Genomic DNA, 20,068 nt, shown 5'->3' with positions numbered 1-20,068 from the left:
GGTGTTCGTTTATCTTCAGCCGTACAGACTCCATTTGACGAATTGTACCCCCTTTATTATGAGACATTTTTGCACGAAGCGGATGTTTTGGTTTGTCTGTGTCAATGTCAAGCATGCACACATGGCACAGTAAAGTATCCAGGCACTGTTAGCTTTCGCCCCCTGGTGGTGTGTGTATTGTCACTCAGACTGTGGTGAAAGAAGACTATATTACTTTTACTTGTGTAGTATCAATGCAGAAATACAGTAAATAGCCTACTCTGTTTCTTTTGTTGTGTAAAAGTAATCTCTAAAAAAGTGGTTAATTTAGCCTCTCTCCTGCACTCTCTGCTCTGCAAAAAGTAAAACACTGTATGACTGACTGTACATGAATAGTGACTATTAGTGAGTGCAGTGGAGTGTCCAGTCAGCGGGTGGTTTCACGCCTGGAAAAGTGCACACTGGACACCATTTTACAGTTTTATTTTACGGCTCTAGCAGTGATTCCCAACCCGTTTCATTTCAAGGACCCTCGGGTTTGACCTGAATTTTAGGATATGGTCCCCTATTTAATGGCATTTCTATCTCTGGCACCCCAATGTATATTGTAAAATCAAAGTTAATTTAACTCTGAGAGTGTACAAATGGTTTAATTTTTACACTCTGATCGAGTTACAGACCCATAAGGGTCCATTTGGTTCCTAACTATCATTTAGCTGGGGACCCCCTGGAACTCCCTCAAGGACCCCTGGAGCCACCATGCAGGGACATGCAGAGAATGCTAGAATTTAAGTAGAAAATAAGTCTTCCTTACAGGTTTTCTTTTCAGTATAGAATATATCACATATTCTTGTTTATTTGTATCCCCATTAGCTACTACCTTAGTAGAAGCTACTCTTCCTGGGGTCCACACATAAAATACATTACATCATATGAAATACATTTGACAAGACTGTAAGAAAAACAGTTAAAAAAATAAAATACAACTAAATATAAAACAAGTGATTAATAAATATAACATCGCAACCATGAATACAATTTCAGTTTGAGTAGCCTACCGTTACAGTATGAAAGATTTTAAACAGTGTTCAATGTGTTGATCATCATCGAAAAGCAAGTGACATGAGATATTTCTTTAACTTATTTTTAAATAATCTTGTAATAAAATAATAAAGTTAGCGATCATTACAAAATATGCATGCATTTATGTACTATAATAGCCCTTTTTTATCTAATACATTTGTAAAAAAAATGAAACATAAAAATAATGTAAATAAAAGCATGTATGTTTCATTCCTGGTTGCTCTGTGGTGTGTCTGCCTCTCCCTCCTCCACTCTCTCATTCTGCTCCAACTCCTTGTACTTCTTCCTCTTGAAGAAACCCAGCTGAGAAACATAGAATTAAATAAATCATATAATAAGTTAATAACACAAACATAGAATGAAAAAAAAAGAAGAAATCCATAGAAAAGTCTCCCAGTGGTTGCCAGGTGTATCCTAATGTGTCATTACTAGGGGGTACTAGAGATGCTCCGATAATCGGACACCGATCGGTGATCGGCCGATATTCACTCCAAATAACTCGATCGGCAATTTACCCTTTTATTTCTGTGATGATCGGCAATTTACCCTATCTGCAGAAATCGTCTTATACCATTTAAGTGGTATAAAAGTCAATCAGATAGTATAATATCATTTTTAGTCTTTGCGACAAGCCTACACATTCTCCCCTTCCTCCCCACACACACAGGAACAGTTTTGACGTGGGTTTTGACATAATTTAGGTAATATTAAAATGTTCTTAAAACTCTGGCACAAGTTCGGTATCAGTATCGGCCGATCATGATTGGTGATCGCCGGGATCGCTCCCAAAAAACCTAATCAGAGCATCCCTACTAGGGGGTTATGTTATCGAGTTGCAAGTTACACTTGCTAGAGTGTATCCAAATGTGTCAGTAACACTAGGTAGTATCACTAACTTACTAGGGGTTAGTGTATCCTAAACCGTGCGTGTTGCTAGGGGGTTAGCAGTGATTGCTAGGTGTGTCCTAGTGTGTCGGTAATAATAGGGCGTTACTAGGGTGTTGGTCGCTAGCTGGGTTGCTAAAGAGCCACACCTTCCAGAGAGCGACGGCAATCATGGCCAATAGGAGCAGACCTCCGATGACGCTGCCCGCAATCACGGCCACCGGCACCTCAGATTGGCTTAGTGGATTAGTGACGGACAAGCCCACCTAAAGAAAGAGAGAGAGCAATATTCAACTTTTGGGAAATAGCCACCTAATAGCTCCCTTGCAATAGAGCGTCGCAGTCCCGCCCCCTTTCATGACGACGCCAGGCCCAGGAAATAGTTTCCAATGCATTTTTCCCTATAGACATTTCAAAACGTATTTATTTAAAGACCTTATAAGCGTCGTACGAAGCCAACTCTTGTCGTGACAAATCATGTTAACAAACACAATATCTTGGACCAAAGAAATAATTACAAAGAAGAAAAACAACAAAAAAGTGCCGGTTTCTTCTTCTTTCTAATTATTTGTTCAGCCCGAAATATTGTGTTTGTTGTCATGATTTGTCACGACAAGAGTTGGCTTTGTCCGTGGCGTAAACGTGCTGCGGATTAAAAATCACGCGTGGCTCCCGACATGCCCCCCAACATGACCCCCCAATATAATTTGGCGATCCCCCGAGGGGTTGCGACCCCCATAAATGTTGAGGAAGAGTGTGTGTGTGTGTGTGTGTGTGTGTGTGTGTGTGTGTGTCTTACCGTTATTTGTGGGTGTGTCACGATAAGAAGTTCTGGTTGTTGGGTTTCAATAAGAGCTGTGCTGGTCAACTCAATGGACTGAAACAATGCCTGAAAACATACACGCATGCATGCATGTTTAATTCTGTTTAAAAGTATTATGATATGATAATTACAATGAAATGATACATAATGTGTAATGTATAATTAACGGTAATAATTACGGTGGCAAAGGTTCCCTTCCAGATTCTGGTGTTTACGGAGATGCTGTACTTCCTGTTTGGGCTCATGTTCTTCAGGGCGCATTTGATTGGTCGACAGGTGGCCGTGTCACAGTCCTATGAGCAGGGGATTGGTGGAAGGGGGATTCACCAAATTAGTGTATGAAATAATTTGAAAACAAATAAATACCGAAATTATGATTTGCCTACTACTACTACTACTTCTACTAATAATAATACTAATAGCCTAATAAATATAGCTGCAAGCAGCCATAACAGGGTCAAGCTATACGAAAAATACAATACGCCCATAAGCCATAGAAACATAGACTGAGAAAGAACACCATACAATTAACAAATGAGCATTTTAAATAGCTGACCCTAACCTAACCTCAGTAAAACTGACATACTGGCATTATGTTTATCGAAGTGTTATTGCTGGCAGTCAAACGGTTCATAAGCTATGCCTGTTCAAAGTAGGCATTTTCAATTGAGTGTTATAGCGGCACCCTTTGGCCAATGGTTGTGGGCTTTGCGTCTTCACAGTTTGGCATATGCCCTCTACCATATTGCCGCGTTTCGCGAAAACCGACTGCACGGAACTGCTAGAAGAATAAATAAAAGGTACAAAAACAATAAGGGACCATAGGCCCTTCACACTTGGTGCCTTAATAATACTATGGTACTACTACTACTACTTTTGGTACTCACCAGCTGTTTGGTACCAAACAGCCTCTCTTTACTGAAAGATTCGAAACTGGGCATGGTGTCGACAGTGACATCACAGGTCACATCATCACTCTGGAGGCGGGGTGAGACAAGAAACACAGGTCAAAGGTCAAATGTGTTGAGCACTGTTGATCTCATGCACTGCCTGTCTTGTTACCAGAGAGATCTGCAAGCCCGACACAGGACGTTGTATATACGACGGGCACAGGCGAGGCTTATTTACAACTCATCAGCCAGGACTTTGTGATGTCATAGTCATAGTCACCAGTAGTGGATTGAACGGCAGTGTTCCCCAGGTTCTATGATTCCTCATAGAGGTTTTGTATTTGTATTTATGTTATTTGCTGCTGGATCAGGACCAGGACATTTTTGTGTTATCCTTTTGTTTTATTGTACTTCCATGCAGTTTATTTTTTGTACTAATAATGTATTCAATCAATCATGCAATCAATTAAGCAATCACGTGCGTGCGAGTGTGTACTCACTGGCTTTGTTGCGACTTCAGCAAGGAAGAGGAGGGGGTTTCCTGCCTTTGTTGAAGAAGGGAATGCAATAGATAGAAGACACTCGTGGACAGGAAAATTACCTGTAGACACCTGAGAGAGAGAGAGAGAGAGAGAGAGGGAGAGAGTTATGGCAATATTGGACTGTAGGCTATATTAAAAAGGGTATCTTTGAAAAACGAAAAAGACGGACGTTTCGGACGCTTAGACCTTCATCAGGACCATGTCTGTCCACCAGTGCTACGCCCTATTAGTGCTCACTCTTCATCAGTCTTCGCTGACTCCTTTTTACGGTTGGCATTGTATTCAAATTATTTTATTTTTCATATCAAAAGTGCAGGAAGTAAAATGTTGAAATAAGTGACATTTTGGTCCTCAGACTCAGAGCATCAGGAATCTAGCCTACCGTACGTGCATTCAAAGAGTCTCAACGTTCGTCTTGTCGGTGTGCGAGCCTATTCTGTTGTTTATAGACTTTAATGTGGTGCCTCTCGCACCTGTCTTGAGTTAGGCCAATCACAATTTGCGTCCTCACTTTTGTCTTCAATGTTTGTGTTTTGGGACAAACACTCAAACCTGGCCATTCAGTATCAATGTCATTCAATGTTGGTCTTGGGACAATGTTGGTGTTTACACATATCCTCAAAGCTGGACATAGGAGGGGCTAGCCCCCCTCAAAAATGCATAGTCAGAATGAACAATGTTACCTTGATAATAAAGTTGTATTCGGGTCCGATATCGTTCAGGGTGCTGAATTTGGTGATGCCACTCTCAGCGTCGCCAGTCGATACGTAGAAGTTGTCGTTGAGGTTGGACTCCCTGAGAGAGAGAGAGAGAGAGAGGAAGGCCAATGAACAAATTCTCTGTAGTACTTGAGCAGCAGGCAGGCAGGCAGACAGGCAGACAGGCAGACAGACAGACAGACAGACAGACAGACAGACAGGTACCTGTATAGAGACAGCTCAGAGTCGTACATCAGAGGAAGGCTGAAATTCTCCTGGTTGTCAAGAGGCCAACGCTCTGTGTCATCACTGTCAATCAATCAATCAATCAATCAACCAATTAATCAATCAATACATCAATAAATCAATGAGTTAACGAGCTGGTCAATATTTCAGGTGATCATTCAGACCTCAGGACGTTGAAGGTAAACGTGGCGTTTCCCCGCAGAGGTCGCTCGTCCACAGACTCCACTTCAAAGTTCAGTGTGAAGGTCACCTGGAGGTCAGCGATGGAAAGAAAGGCTGAATTTATAGACTTTATACTATATACTATATATATATAATATATTCAAGTCGGAACGCAGCTTAAGACAGAGTACGTACCTCCTGGCCGTCCATTAGAGCTGGATATCCTACCACACATGTCAGCATGTCAGTGACATCACACTGCACTACTGTAGCATCATGCTGAGAGAGAGAGAGAGAGAGAGAGAGATATAAGAGAATGAAAGTATTGTTGGGTGAACTCTGACATGTCAGAAACGTTCGGGGTCAATTGGGTACACAGCGAGTATACAGTGTGAGCGCTCACGTCGGGCCGTGAATTGGTCTGTACAGTGTGAGCACATACAATACATCAGTGAGCTCGTACAGTATGAGTGGTAGTAAGCAATTGCACAGTTAATGACTATGGCCGCATTTAGGACACTTTGTCCACATTGGAAGAGCGAAATCTCTCACAGGCTGAGTAACAGAGTGTCACGATCTGGTGGTGGTGGTGGTGAGGACCCAAATGCAGGACAGCCAGGCAGGAGTAGTGATCAAAACCCATGGTTGGGTATTTTATTATTTTATTTTAACAGGTGAACAGAACAGAAATCACAAATACAGAGTGACACTAAACAATGAACCGACAAGGACTGACTGGGGAACAAGACTAATATACACAGGAGGGCTGATTACACATGAGAAACACATGGGAAAGACAAGAACATAGAACCAAAACAACTAGAACAAGAACATAGACATGCAACAGCTAGATAAACAGAACATAGAAACAAAACAAGTAGAACATAACATAGAAAAACAAGAGCTAGACAGGCAAAGTCTGTGACTGACACAGAGGAGTAGTACTGCATAGAGTACTTACAGGCTGAGTAACAGAGGAGAAGTACTGCATACAGAGGAGTAGTACTGCATACAGAGTACTTACAGGCTGAGTAACAGAGGAGTAGTACTGCATACAGGAGTAGTACTGCATACAGAGTACTTACAGGCTGAGTAACAGAGGAGTAGTACTGCATACAGAGGAGTAGTACTGCATACAGAGTACTTACAGGCTGAGTAACAGAGGAGTAGTACTGCATACAGAGGAGTAGTACTGCATACAGAGTACTTACAGGCGGAATAACAGAGGAGTAGTACTGCATACAGAGGAGTAGTACTGCATACAGAGTACTTACAGGCTGAGTAACAGAGGAGTAGTACTGCATACAGAGGAGTAGTACTGCATACAGAGTACTTACAGGCTGAATAACAGAGGAGTAGAACACGTTGTTCGAGTACTCAGTGGTCAGGCGGACGTTGAAAGCCCTGTCCACCCGCTCGGCGTTGGAGACCGACACCTCGAAGGACAGGCGGCGATTCTTGGAGCTTAGCAATAATTTGGACAAACTGGAGAAAATACAAATGAATAAAATCATTTAACAGTCAGTGGGTATTGTCAGGTGGTATTTTCGGTGTGCGTGGACCCGTGAACACCTCTAGGACTAGTACATGCAATTTATATACTTTATGCGTCTCTCTGGATAAGAGTGTCTCAATGTCTTCATTGTCACAAAAACATTAAAGGACAACTTTAGTTTTTTTCAACCAAGGTTCATGTTTTAGGTTGTTATTAGATTTGTTACATTTCTTTCATTTGCTGCTTTCTTTCGTTTTGGGGATTTTAGCAGTTTTTGACAGGGGGGCGGGGGCATTCGAGCATGGGGCTAAATATGTATTTGTTTACCAAATTTGATGGTGATTTATTTATTTATTATTTACTATAGTCCTAATAAACCCCAGGAAATTACATCTGGCCACAGCAGATCACAGGATCTACTGAATGTGAAGGTAGCCTACTGGGGGAAGGCTTATACTGTGTGTATAGGCTCAATATGTCAGTTTGTCACATTCAATAGATCCTGTGATCTTTTGTGGCCAGATGTAATTTCTTGGGGTTTATTAGGACTATAGTAAATAATAAAGAAATAAATCGCCATAATATTTTGTAAAAAATACATATTTAGCCCCATGCTCGAATGCCAAAACGAAAGAAAGCAGCAAATGAAAGAAAATGAACAACCTAAAACATGAACCTTGGTTGAAAAAAACTAAAGTTGTCCTTTAAGGAACGTTTGTCCTGTAACTGGTAGGCATGTAACGATACACTCAACTCACGATACGATATGTATCACGATATGAGGTTCACGATACAATTGATTGATTGATTGATCTTTCTCCCCTCCTCTCTCTCCCCCTTCTCTTTCTCCCCCCCCCCTTCTCTCTCTCTCTCCCTCTACCTCTCTCTCCCTCTACCTCTCTCTCCCTGTACCTCTCTCTCTCTCTCTCTCTCCCTCTCCCTCTCTCTCTCTCCCTCTACCTCTCCCCCCCTTCTCTCTCTCTTTCTCCCCCCCTCTCTCTCCCCTTCTCTTTCTCCCCCCTTCTCTCTCTCTCTCTCTCTCTCTCTCTCTCTCTCTCCCTCTACCTCTCTCTCCCCTTCTCTTTCTCCCCCCTTCTCTCTCTCTCTCTCTCTCTCTCTCTCCCTCTACCTCTCTCTCCCCTTCTCTTTATAGATAAGTCAGAGACAAAGTGCTTACCTAGGTTTGACTTTTATAGACAAGTCACACATGCACACATCCAACCCACAATCCTTTGCAAACGGAACCTGGGGGAGGGGGGGGGGGGGGGGAAGCACCATTAGTTGCAAGTCATTTAATGCAATTTATAGTAGTAGCAGCAGTACTGTTTTTATGTAGTGTTTGTTTACCTGGTATTCTATAGTTTCAATGTACAGATTATTATTTAATATTTTGATAATATATTGTTCAAAGTTTACTGAGGGCTGAGGCACTACACTGCTTACTAAGTCACTCTGGGTGAGAACGTTTTATAAATGCATACATTGTAAATTGTACTAGTAGTACTAGCTTACTTGAAAGTTCCAGGACTTTGTACTGTCGTGGTCTAGAACTGGACTGGATTCTGAACTGGACTGGATTACTGGCTGAGAGACTGTGACATTGAGGGACAGAGGAAGGAAAGACGCTGGATTTTCCTAAGAGAGGAGAGGACAAAATGAGTGTTAAACAAAACATGAAGACAAAACCTAGAAGCCCCCCCCCCCCCTCCCTCTCTCTCTCTCACTTGTGTGTAGACAGTGTGGGTGTGGCAGACAGGCATCCCGTTCTCCAGATGAACCTGCACCTCCTTCCGCCGTCCGTCCTCCCCGTCCAATGTCCCTCTGCTGTCCACCGTTATATTACACCATAATACTGAGACAGACAGACAGACAGACAGAGTTAGGCCCAGTTCCAATGTCCCCCCTCACGGATTAGTTTACATAAACACTTAGACCAAAGCACGATGCTTTTGGTCATGTAAACAAATGAGGAACGAGTAATACTTTTATTCAGGTTCCATGTAAACAGTTGGGTATGAATCTCTGTTCGGAATGAATTCATTCTGAATAAAAATGTGTCCATGTAAAAGCAGTGACGCCTGTTCACGTGAAGTCCGTTAGCTTGAGGGCTGTCCCTTCCCTAGCCTGGTAAACCAACTCCCGCTTTGTTGGCCGTGATACGTCCTCACTGACTTCACCTCCGCGTTTTCAACCCAGCTTTGTGTGTGTGACTACTGGCCAATCACAGCAGGGCTTTCCGAGAAGCATGGAACGCTCGCTCTCCCTTTAGTTTCCCCACCTCTCTCTATCCTTGCTCGATTTCAGAGCGACCACACAACCTGCCCAGCACGGACAAAACACGGTCAGTGGCCAAAGACACATCGCTGTTTGCCTTCGTTCAAAATGTGCGCTTTGTGTGTGTGTGTCTGTGTGTGTGTGTGTGTGTGTGTCTCACTCGGACACGCAATATTCACTGCGACATAGACACGTGGCGTTAAAAGTGAAACATAGTCTTGCCAACACCATAACGTAGCCAGAGGTCCAGAGGACTACAATACATTACCCAGAGGTCAAGAGGACTACATTACCCAGAGGTCCAGAGGACTACATTGCCCAGAGGTCTAGAGGACTACATTACCCAGAGGTCCAGAGGACTACAATTCATTACCCAGAGGTCCAGAGGACTACATTACCCAGAGGTCAAGAGGACTACATTACCCAGAGGTCCAGAGGACTACAATTAATTACCCAGAGGTCCAGAGGCGGTGGATGGTCTGACTGTGGAGGTCAAACACACGGTCGCCATGGAGACCGAATGGTCACTCAAGCTCAGCCTCTGGGGGTCGAAGGTCATGGTGGCCGTTACTACAGCAACAGGCCTTGACCTATCAGGAGAACAGAAAGGTTGTTTCGTTACACTGTGGACCTATCAGGAGAACAGAAAGGCTGTTGTGTTACCAGATGGAGGACGACTACATAGAATGCTGTTACTAGTGCTACTACCACTAGCTAGTACAACTAGTACTGCCGACACTACATCTGCTACAAAACCTGTCAAACAGGAAGTAATCAAACAGGAAGTGGTGTTTTACCAGAGGTTGACCACTTTCCCATAAGCTCCTACAGTGATGTCTATAATCAGGTCACCGTTGAGGTCAAAGATCGCGTCCAGTGAGCGTCCAAAGTACATCAAGCCGGAGTCCAGCATGGAACCTCTGATTTTCTGCAGAAAAAACACCACAAAATAATGTATCTTCACACTGAAAGTACACCATTTACAGTTTAGTTGACAACCATTATTTTGACTGATCTTTTTTCTTGACTAAATTGGGGAGAAAAAAGGGGTGAAAAGTAGCTTGGGAAGCATTCCTCTTCGGCAACCGGAATAAAAATAATTCCCGGCGATAAAATCCTTCATGCAGAGTAGTTTAGCTGATTTTTTAAATACAAAATGGGCTTAAATGTGAGTGTATACTTTCCAGAGACTATTTAGCGTCTGTAAACCATTGTTATCCCACAGGGAAATTATATTTTATTGGGTAGGCCCTGAAATTATGATAGCAGGGAATTATTTTGGGTATTTCTTATCCCGGTTGTGGTTTCCTGACTGATGACTACAAATCAGTGACTACAACATACCATTCGCTACCGACCGGATCACACAGTGATTTATTAACACAGACAAGGCTTTCCTCCGCGGTGGAAAGCCTGGTGACGCGAGGTCAGGTAAAAAGCACCCCAAAAACCCCACCTGTGAGTACTGCACCCTCAGAGTACTGTTGCATCCGTTGTAAATGTAGATGACTCCCTTGTTGTCTTCCTCCAGAGGGGCTCCGACCACCACATCGGTGTACCCGTCCAGGTCCAGGTCCCCTACACCGGTCAGTGCCTGCCCAAAACCAGAGTTCTCTGCTGGGGAAGGGCCAGAGAGGAAGCCCCTATCTGTCAGCACTCCCTGGAGGTTGAGGATAAGGAGATACTATTATCATTGAGATTTGAGATGCTTCCTAAAATCATTCACGTTCAGGATATACCAACCAGGCTGCTGGAAATGAGGCCGATGTGGAAATACTGAAAAAGTGGCATTTCTCATCAATGGCATCAGGGCGTGATGCTCTGCTAGTTGCTTTACATGTTCATTTATCTCAATGGATATTTGACTGGACTTCACACACAGTTTAAAGTCTTCTTTCAATTGTCATGACTTGTACAGGCCGGTCAAGCTCTAGCGCCACGAAAAAAATACAATGAATTAATGAATTAATGAGGTGTAATGCATAAACCTGTGTCCTCGAGTCTGGACTGGCCACAGGACGTACCAGGCATATGCCCGGTGGGCCGACCCTCTGGTGGGCCGGTCTGACTCTGGGCCAAATGTTAAATTAGTTGTCTGTTGGTTGTGTATCATTTATGTTGTACTGTAAATATGGTGGTGTTAAAGGGCTTGTATTTCAAGTATTTGTATGGGCCTCGACCCAAAAGGTCAGTAGAGTATCTCCACCACGCTGGTTGTGGTGGGCCAGTCTGGGCCAAATTCCGTGAAAATGTCCTGGCTGATTTTTTTGTCTCAATCCAGCCCTGGGTGGGGCGAGGCAAGGACAGCAGGTAACAGTGTTAATGAGGCTAACATTCCCCGTTTCCAGATCTAAGCGGAAAACGGTTTTGCGCTGCGGACAGAAGAAGCTGTCCGCAGCTTCCTTTCCGAGTTTTTAGACAGCTGGTGGATGGAAAAGAAGCTCCACCTCCGCGGACGACTGTCCGGGACTCTGTCCGGGAATCTGGCCGTCGCGGCAGTCGTCTGCGGAAGTGGAGCTTCTTTTCCATCCACCAGCTGTCTAAAAACCCGGAAAAATAAGCTGCGGACAGCCGAGGACGTCCGCGGCTCTTTAGATAGTGTGGCAGTACCCTTTACCTTGCTAAAGGACAACAGGTAGACGCGTCCTGTTTGTTTCTTCAGGGGACTCATGAAGTTTGGTGCAGAGACCAGTAGCAGGTCTGACGTCCCGTCACCGTCCACGTCCAGAGAACACAGGACACCGCCGTAGTATGACCCCAACTACACACACACACACACACACACAGCAGGCTTTGTGAATATCTATATGAGGGAGATTTGATACGCATCCCGATACGATACATTAACGACACATTGGAGCAATTTCACAATTTCACAAAGATTTTATGAGCTTCAATTTCCTAAAAAACGCACAAAAAATGTATTCCCAACTATAGGGTTGGGGTCCGGAACCGGAGGGACCAGATCCAGACCATCGAGGGAACCCGAATCGGTTCCATCCGTTTGGAATTGTTTCCGGAACTGGTTTTACCACACACTGTCAGTCAGAGCTGGTACATGTAGACTTCACATCTGCTACAATACCGGTAAAACTATTTTATTTCAAGGACCACTATAACTCTATGAGAGTGAATGTACAAATGGACCTGTAAGGGTCCATTTGTACACTCTCAGAGTTACAGATCTGTAAGGGTCCATTTGGTTCCATTTGTACACTCAGAGTTACAGACCTGTAACGGTCCATTTGATTCCATTTGTACACTAGTTACAGACCCCAGGGCATACCGGGAATTTTTTGACAGGCAGGCAGGCCGATAGGCGGCAGGCCACCAGGAAAGGTCCGGGCGTGCTGCCATTCTGCCAGTGCCATCATGATAATTTCACTGTACCTGTATCGGTGAGTGACAAATAAACCCTCTACAAAGGGTTGTGTAGTTGTCTGTTGGTTTGTATCATTTAGGCCTATGTTGTTCTGTAAAAGTGGTGGTATTAGGGCTTGTTTGTTTGTGTGTGCCGAGATGGAGCGGGCGGTAGAGTTTCTGCTATCTGCGCGCTGGTTGTGGTGGGCCGGTCTGGGCCAAATACACGCGAAAATGCCCGGACCGAATTTTTGTCCCAGTCCAGCCCTGACAGACCCTGTAAGGGTCCTTTTTAGAACGCCCTACAGTCATCGCTAAAAAGTGAATTGCGAAAGCCCAAACTGCACCAATGATTCGCCATGCAACCCCTTGCAACATGCAACTATTTGCAACTACTTGCATTTGCAATCAATCATTATCCTCAATGTCAGTTGCAAGGAGTTCCATTGGTGTGGTTGACCTTACAACTGTTTTGTTGCAAAGAGTTGCACTACTTGTGACTATATTTGCAAGGAGTTGCAACTGGTGTGGTTTGGCTTTAAGGAACCGGAGTCACAACTTATAGAATTCTGGGAGAGAAAAAAAAAGAAACATTTATTAAAGAACATTTCAATCACTAATTATATACTAAATTGCTATTAACTTAAAATTGTATGATTTCTACTGATTGTATACCAGTCCCATCATGCTGTTTTTGAGTGGTGCCACCACTCCCATAGACGATCTCCTATATGTGTGTGGCTGTGTCCTTGGGTCTGTCTGTCCCTGTGTCCCTCGCTGTGTCTGTCTGTCTGTCTGTCTGTCTGTCTGTCCCTGTGTCCCTGGCTGTGTGTGTCTGTCTGTCTGTCCCTGTGTCCCTGGCTGTGTCTGTCTGTCCCTGGGTCTGTCTGTCCCTGTGTCCCTGGCTGTGTCTGTCTGTCTGTCCCTGTGTCCCTGGCTGTGTCTGTCCCTGTGTCCCTGGCTGTGTCTGTCTGTCCCTGACGATCTCCTATATGTGTGTGGCTGTGTCCTTGTGTCTGTCTGTCCCTGTGTCCCTGGCTGTCCCTGTGTCCCTCGCTGTGTCTGTCTGTCCCTGTGACCCTGGCTGTGTCTGTCTGTGTGTCTGTCCCTGTGTCCCTGGCTGTGTCTGTCTGTCTGTCCCTGTGTCCCTGGCTGTGTGTGTCTGTCTGTCTGTCCCTGTGTCCCTGGCTGTGTCTGTCTGTCCCTATGTGTCCCTGGGTCTGTCTGTCCCTGTGTCCCTGGCTGTGTCTGTCTGTCTGTCCCTGTGTCCCTGGCTGTGTCTGTCCCTGTGTCCCTGGCTGTGTCTGTCTGTCCCTGACGATCTCCTATATGTGTGTGGCTGTGTCCTTGTGTCTGTCTGTCCCTGTGTCCCTGGCTGTCCCTGTGTCCCTCGCTGTGTCTGTCTGTCCCTGTGACCCTGGCTGTGTCTGTCTGTGTGTCTGTCCCTGTGTCCCTGGCTGTGTCTGTCTGTCTGTCCCTGTGTCCCTGGCTGTGTCTGTCTGTGTGTCTGTCCCTGTGTCCCTGGCTGTGTCTGTCTGTGTGTCTGTCCCTGTGTCCCTGGCTGTGTCTGTTGGTCTGTCCCTGTGTCCCTGGCTGTGTCTGTCTGTCTGTCGCTGTGTCCCTGGCTGTGTCTGTCTGTCTGTCCCTGTGTCCCTGGCTGTGTCCGAGCACAAAAATAGTGTTCACCACCAAGTGTCACTGTTGCACAGCCTAACACACACATGGGCCAGGGAGGAGGGCTTGTACAGTACAGTACAGTACAGTACAGTACAGTACAATACAGTACAGTACAGTACAGCAGTTTTCTTGGGTCCAGAAGAGGTTGGTAAGGACCCATTGTGCTATTATTTATCACCTGTTCTCCTCGGTGTGAGCCCAGGACGTCAGGCTGCCCCCTGCTGGTCAGAGTGTAGACCACCACCTGCCCCGTGTGGTTAGAGCGCGGCGCGCCCGCTACGAAGTACTCCTCCACACCGTCGTACAGAGTAGTGACCGAGTACCCTGCACACGCACACACACACACACACACGCACACGCACACGCACACACACTTCAGACATTAGTCAGAAGCATTGAAGTACAACAAATCACCATGCATAGTCAAACAGATCGGCAAGAGGTAGTATAGTAGCAATAGTAGTACTAGTATAGGCTAGTAGTACCCAGATATGAGCTGTCTTTTCTGTCTTGCAGTATTTCTGCAAAGGAACCTTCGGGAAAAATGATGGTCTTGTTTGCAGTCTGATGGACCACCGTTCCACTCCAATCATATGCACCCACAGCACCGAACAACCATGTGTCCTGAGTGGGAAGAGGGAAATGCACACATTATATATTAATTGCAATTCCTCTCTGTCTGTCTGTCTGTCTGTCTGTCTGTCTGTCTGTCTGTCTGTCTGTCTGTCTGTCTGTCTGTCTGTCTGTCTGTCTGTCTGTCTGTCTGTCTGTCGGTCGTACCTTGTCTCTGGTCTGATGAGCGCTGAATCCAACTTGTGACATCTCCATCTTGAACTGCAGGCCCTCTCCAGTACCTGTACGTTTGACATGACAGCTGATATTTCTGTATGCACTCAATAACAATGATATAACATGACATATGACATTACATGATATGACATGATTTGATAGGCTATAGTATAGTAAAGCATAAAGTATTAAAACATGGAAACACTCTCTATGTACCTAAGTAGTACGTTAACGCTATTGGCTGCAAACAGACGGTATAAGTTCAATAATATTAGCTGCCACATTTAGCTAATTCAAAAGACAATGGCTAAAATATATCAAAATGTGCTGTCAAGGCCTGGGCTGAGCCCGTCGAGCATGTCTTCCCCTTAAGAGTATATAGAGACATCACCGGATTTCTCCTCCCATCCACTTTAAGCATTAAGTTGCTCAAAAGCGCATGAGGCAATTTCACGGCCCAGTAACATGAACGCGCTGGCCGTTGACTATCATTGCATTACTATCATCATCACTTGTGAAACATAGCGTTCACGTGTCATCGCCCCAATAACATGAACGGTGCGCAATGATAGTCAACGGCCCAGCGCTGGCTCGAGCTGCAATACCAAAAACCGGCCACTATGTCCATATGGCCTCAGGGTTTCCTCCCGGTGCCGTCTCTATTAATATATATTCTAAGGCCCCCCCCCCATCTGTCTCCCCCTTTCCTGTCTAATTACTGTACCCTATCAAAGCAAAAGCGCCCCAAAAAATATCTTTAACCCATTCTGGACGGGAACCCCTTTTGGTGTTTTAACTAAGCAGTATGTTATAATTTAGCTACTTAAAAATAGCAGATCTACAAGCTTTTTTTTTTTACAATTTTTCAAAAATAGCAGACCTACAAGCTTGTAGCGCGCCACTCAGTGGCGCACTACGAGCTTGTAGGTCTGCTATTTTTGAAAAATCGTAAAAATGCGGCACAAATCTTTGAATATATATATTCTTTCAGAGCGAACGTTTTTTTTAATTTCGATGTCAGGCCTAAAGCGTTTAAAAAAGAATGTGCTGCCAAACACTGGTCACAAATGTACAAGTTACTTTCCAGAGGACTAACAATAATAATAATAATAACACAGACCCTCTATGTTGTTTTCAGCATGTGTGGAGATCCTGTCTCCCAGGGTCGCTGCGATCAGCACCAGAGCATCCTCGTCGGCCACGTTGAAGAAGTATTGCTCGCTCGGCACGCTGGCGATGGACTTGATCTCTGCGATCAGGTCTAACGTATCCTCACCGTTACGAGTATAGTAGCCGAGGACCTGGAATGGACATTTTTTTTAATATCAATGCATTAATGTATTGAATTTTAGACAAAGAAAATAATAAAATAAATAAATACATAAACAAAACAAAAACAATTCAAAGATCTTGTAGATCTGCTATTTTCACTATATGTTTGGAATATGAGTAAAAAAGTAAAAAAAAAGTGAAGTGGAGTGAAAGCCATACAGTATCCAGTATCCAAAAATACAAAATCTCCACACATACTCAAAAAATGAACTCAAGACTATAATGTTAATGTGCTTATAGTTAATGTCTGCCTCTGACTAGGTGTAGTACAGTAGTAATAGTTGAGTAATATTATATCTGCAGTACTCACAGCGATGCCGAAGCGAGTGATGCCGTCCTGCTCGCTCAGTTCGATGACATCGTTCTCATCGCGCAGGTGCACGTCGTGTGAAAAGCCGTCGGTGACGACCACCATCACCTTGGTGGCGCCCGGACGGCCGCCATTCTCACGCCGGAACGCCTTATCTCTGTCCAATGAATGAGTACAAAGTAGGTAAAGGAACGCCTGCTCTCTGTCCAATGAATGAGTATAAAGTAGGTCAATAGTTTACTATGAAACCCGGCCTATCCGTGTGTTAGTCACGCCTCCATATATGGTCACGCCTCGTGACATCACGCCTCCATATATGGTCACGCCTCGTGACATCACGCCTCCATATATGGTCACGCCTCGTGACATCATGCCTCCATATATGGTCACGCCTCGTGACATCACGCCTCCATATATGGTCACGCCTCGTGACATCACGCCTCGTGACATCACGCCTCCATATATGATCACGCCTCCATATATGGTCACGCCTCGTGACATCACGCCTCCATATATGGTCACGCCTCGTGACATGACGCCTCCATATATGGTCACGCCTCGTGACATCACGCCTCCATATATGGTCACGCCTCATGACATGATGCCTCCATATATGGTCACGACTCGTGACATTACGCCTCCATATATGGTCACGCCTCGTGACATCACGCCTTGTGACACGTCACGCCACCACATATGGCCATCTCCATATATGAAGATCACGACACTGACCTCTTCTAACCCTGAATAGCCATACATGGAGATAGACTGGATCATCACCTAGATCTGCATATATGGAGCCGGCCAGCAACTCTACATCTGACCTGCTCAAACGTCAAACCCTTAGATCTCCATATATGCTGTTCTGACCTTCCACATGTTGATCCCTCCCCACCCGTCCTTCCTGTTCTAACATTCCATAATATGTTGATCTGACCTCATCAAACCCTGTACACTCGAGACCCGTGCCAAAGTGCCAACGCTCGCCCAGAAGTCTGCCGTCACCTAGGTGGATGCGTGTACACTTCCCCCTCGCCCTCAGGCCGTCTTAAGGCTCATACATACTTTTGGTGATAGGTTATCACCGTTTTAGGTGATAGCTTATCACCTAAAATGGTGGTTTACCCAACTTCTAGACCAATCAGTGAACGGGGTGATAGCTCCAGAGTGAAAAGACTTGTCTGATAGTAAAAACAGAGAGATGGGTCTGTGTCCGCGGTGATAGCTGATCATCACCGCGACTGACGTAATGGTTAATTGAGGCAGCGGTGTCCGAACGGTTTGCGGAGCGGTCTTGATATCGGAAGGTCGCTAGTTCGTATCCCCGGACCGGCACGTTAAAATTACCACCGCTGAAGTGCCCTTGGACAAGGCATTGAACCTCTACCATGAAATGTTCTATGAGCAGGGCCTGGCTGTAAACAAGTTCTTGAGCTTAGTCCAGTTACCCTGCAGGGTAAACATAGTACCTTTCCTTTTCTTTTTGGTGTAGTTTTCCAACCCTTTAAAAACTACACCGCGGTGATAACCTATCACCAAAAACTGGAGTATGTATGAGCCTTTATACTGGTAATAATAACAACAATGCCTCGGAAGGAAGGAAGGAAGGAAGGAAGGAAAGGTACCTTGCAAATGTGATGGCTCCGAATGTGTTAGTCTCCTTGCCGCGGCCGCCCTTATCATCCAGCTGAGTGATGGCTGCCACAGCGCCCAACAGCGACCCTCTGGACCGATGCTTGTTGAGGTGAAACTCCACCTTCGGCTTGGTGTTATATTGGATTATAGCGACCTAGGGAAAATCAACCAATAATATTGGATGATACTGACCTGTGAATATGACCAATCATATTGGATTATACTGGCCTGACAATTTGCTGGTCCACTAGTAACTAACTAGTTGGTCCACTCGTAACTACTGTGACTACCTGAGTGTTTGCTGGTCCGATGTCCATGGTCTCTATGAGTTTGTGCAGGAAGTCTCTTACTGGTTTCCAGGGCTCTATGCTGTTGGAGCCGTCTAGCACGATGACAATGTCTACGGGACCTCCACATGCTGACAGACAGACAGACAGACAGACATAATTTCAGAAAAACACAAAACATAAATCGGAGATTTGTTTTTACTTCAAAGGGAGAGCGGAGAGGTGACGATCTTCGTTTACGCTGGCATCATTACCATCGTCTATTATTACCCTCCCTGATGCAACAGCAGTGACACAGAAATGTTTGTGGGGAGGGAGGACTTGTTCTCTTACTTTGAAGGGCCGGCACGATGGCAGGACGTGCGTTGTCCTTAGCGCAGACACCAGGCAGGAAGTACTGACTGCCACACTGCTGAGCCCACAGCGGAGCACATGCCTATTTCAAAATAAAATGTTACAAAATGCACATTTCAGATCACAAATAGACAACTGCCTGTTTTTTAAGAAGTAAAGTAAAACAGCACATATCAAACGCGTTGTGAGTTGTAGTCAGATCTGCTATTTTCACTCATTTGGATCACAGGGAATTCAGGGGTCTCAAGCAAGAAAGTTTGAGAACCACCAATTTAAGATTTATACATGATCTTTTTTTTGCAATTGTTGATGATTAGTTTTAGAATGTCAATTAATTTAAAGGAAATGTGAAAGATTCACTGAAGAATAACATATTGCTTGTATTTATAAATTATAGTTAGCAGTGGTGGCGACCGTCATCACTGATGAATTGATTACAATCGAGTACCTTTTAGCATGACTTTATTACTTTATGTATCGTTAACAAACGTTGTATTCAACCAATCAATCAAACTCACCATAAAATGACCATCAGAGCTTCGTGTTAAAGTCAGTCCTAAACTCATATTAACGTTGACATTTCTCACTTCAGGAAAAACGATGGATTCTGAAACATACAAAAACAGACATTTATAATACCAGTAATATAGGCATGTAATTTACGATACGATTCGAATCACCATACTAGGTCCACAATGCGATTTTAAATACAAATTCGTTTTCCAGACAAATGACGGAAAAAGCTTTAAATCCTTTTTTTTTTTTTTATCAATTCTCACAAAGAGAGAAAATGCTGTATTATTTTCTCCTTTTTGCAGTTTTGCATCAATTTCAAATTGCGATTTATTCATGATTTAAACCAGTCACCAGTTTAAATGGATTGTATGGTTACATGTCTACCAGTAGCACTGATGTTAGTAATGGTGGCAAATGTACTCAAAACGTATGATTCAAAGGAACGGGCGAACAACCGCACCTGGGAGGCGGAGCTTGTCGCAGGCGGAACCCGGGGATGTGATGTCACAGCGGAAGACGTCTCCCTTCCTGTTGTCGGGGTCACCGCTCCACGGGGAGCCAATCAGAATCCTGGATACACAACCCAATATGTATGGAAAAAGTATTAATATGCACAATTAATCGGTCATCATATTGGTATCGGCAATATCTGCATTTAAAATGTATCAAACCGATATGAAAATAACATATAGGGTTTAGCCAATATATTAATATAGGTGGTAATATATATT

The 20,068-nt window shown here is 44.4% G+C and overlaps 2 protein-coding genes across 2 annotated transcripts in view; one reads left to right on the top strand and one right to left on the bottom strand.

Moving 5' to 3' along the window:
* The window catches only part of LOC310863616 (general transcription factor IIH subunit 1-like), a 143,636-nt gene that overhangs the window by 95,562 nt on the left and 28,006 nt on the right, over positions 1-20,068 (top strand). The gene's annotated exons all lie outside the window — the stretch shown is intronic.
* LOC310863035 (integrin alpha-2-like) overlaps positions 1,270-20,068 on the bottom strand; it is a gene marked incomplete at both ends in the record, with an annotated part of 19,325 nt that continues 526 nt past the window's right edge. The window contains 27 exons of the mRNA XM_083771158.1: positions 1,270-1,365; positions 2,097-2,213; positions 2,747-2,836; positions 2,950-3,063; positions 3,658-3,747; positions 4,886-4,997; positions 5,126-5,209; positions 5,311-5,396; positions 5,504-5,587; positions 6,270-6,374; positions 6,457-6,543; positions 6,646-6,793; positions 7,981-8,048; positions 8,316-8,438; positions 8,528-8,655; positions 9,531-9,667; positions 9,875-10,005; positions 10,534-10,737; positions 11,695-11,838; positions 14,293-14,438; positions 14,600-14,738; positions 14,895-14,968; positions 16,024-16,204; positions 16,546-16,702; positions 18,171-18,334; positions 18,471-18,598; positions 19,798-19,907. Of these exons, the coding sequence (XP_083627284.1) occupies positions 1,270-1,365; positions 2,097-2,213; positions 2,747-2,836; positions 2,950-3,063; positions 3,658-3,747; positions 4,886-4,997; positions 5,126-5,209; positions 5,311-5,396; positions 5,504-5,587; positions 6,270-6,374; positions 6,457-6,543; positions 6,646-6,793; positions 7,981-8,048; positions 8,316-8,438; positions 8,528-8,655; positions 9,531-9,667; positions 9,875-10,005; positions 10,534-10,737; positions 11,695-11,838; positions 14,293-14,438; positions 14,600-14,738; positions 14,895-14,968; positions 16,024-16,204; positions 16,546-16,702; positions 18,171-18,334; positions 18,471-18,598; positions 19,798-19,907 (3,247 nt within the window). The remainder of the gene's footprint in view (positions 1,366-2,096; positions 2,214-2,746; positions 2,837-2,949; positions 3,064-3,657; positions 3,748-4,885; positions 4,998-5,125; positions 5,210-5,310; positions 5,397-5,503; positions 5,588-6,269; positions 6,375-6,456; positions 6,544-6,645; positions 6,794-7,980; positions 8,049-8,315; positions 8,439-8,527; positions 8,656-9,530; positions 9,668-9,874; positions 10,006-10,533; positions 10,738-11,694; positions 11,839-14,292; positions 14,439-14,599; positions 14,739-14,894; positions 14,969-16,023; positions 16,205-16,545; positions 16,703-18,170; positions 18,335-18,470; positions 18,599-19,797; positions 19,908-20,068) is intronic.

This window comes from Protomyctophum parallelum (genome assembly GCF_964188405.1).
Source record: "Protomyctophum parallelum genome assembly, chromosome: 8".
Lineage (NCBI taxonomy): Eukaryota > Metazoa > Chordata > Actinopteri > Myctophiformes > Myctophidae > Protomyctophum > Protomyctophum parallelum.
The sequence above is the reverse complement of the archived record's forward strand: the minus strand, read 5'-3'. Positions and strand labels throughout refer to the sequence as shown.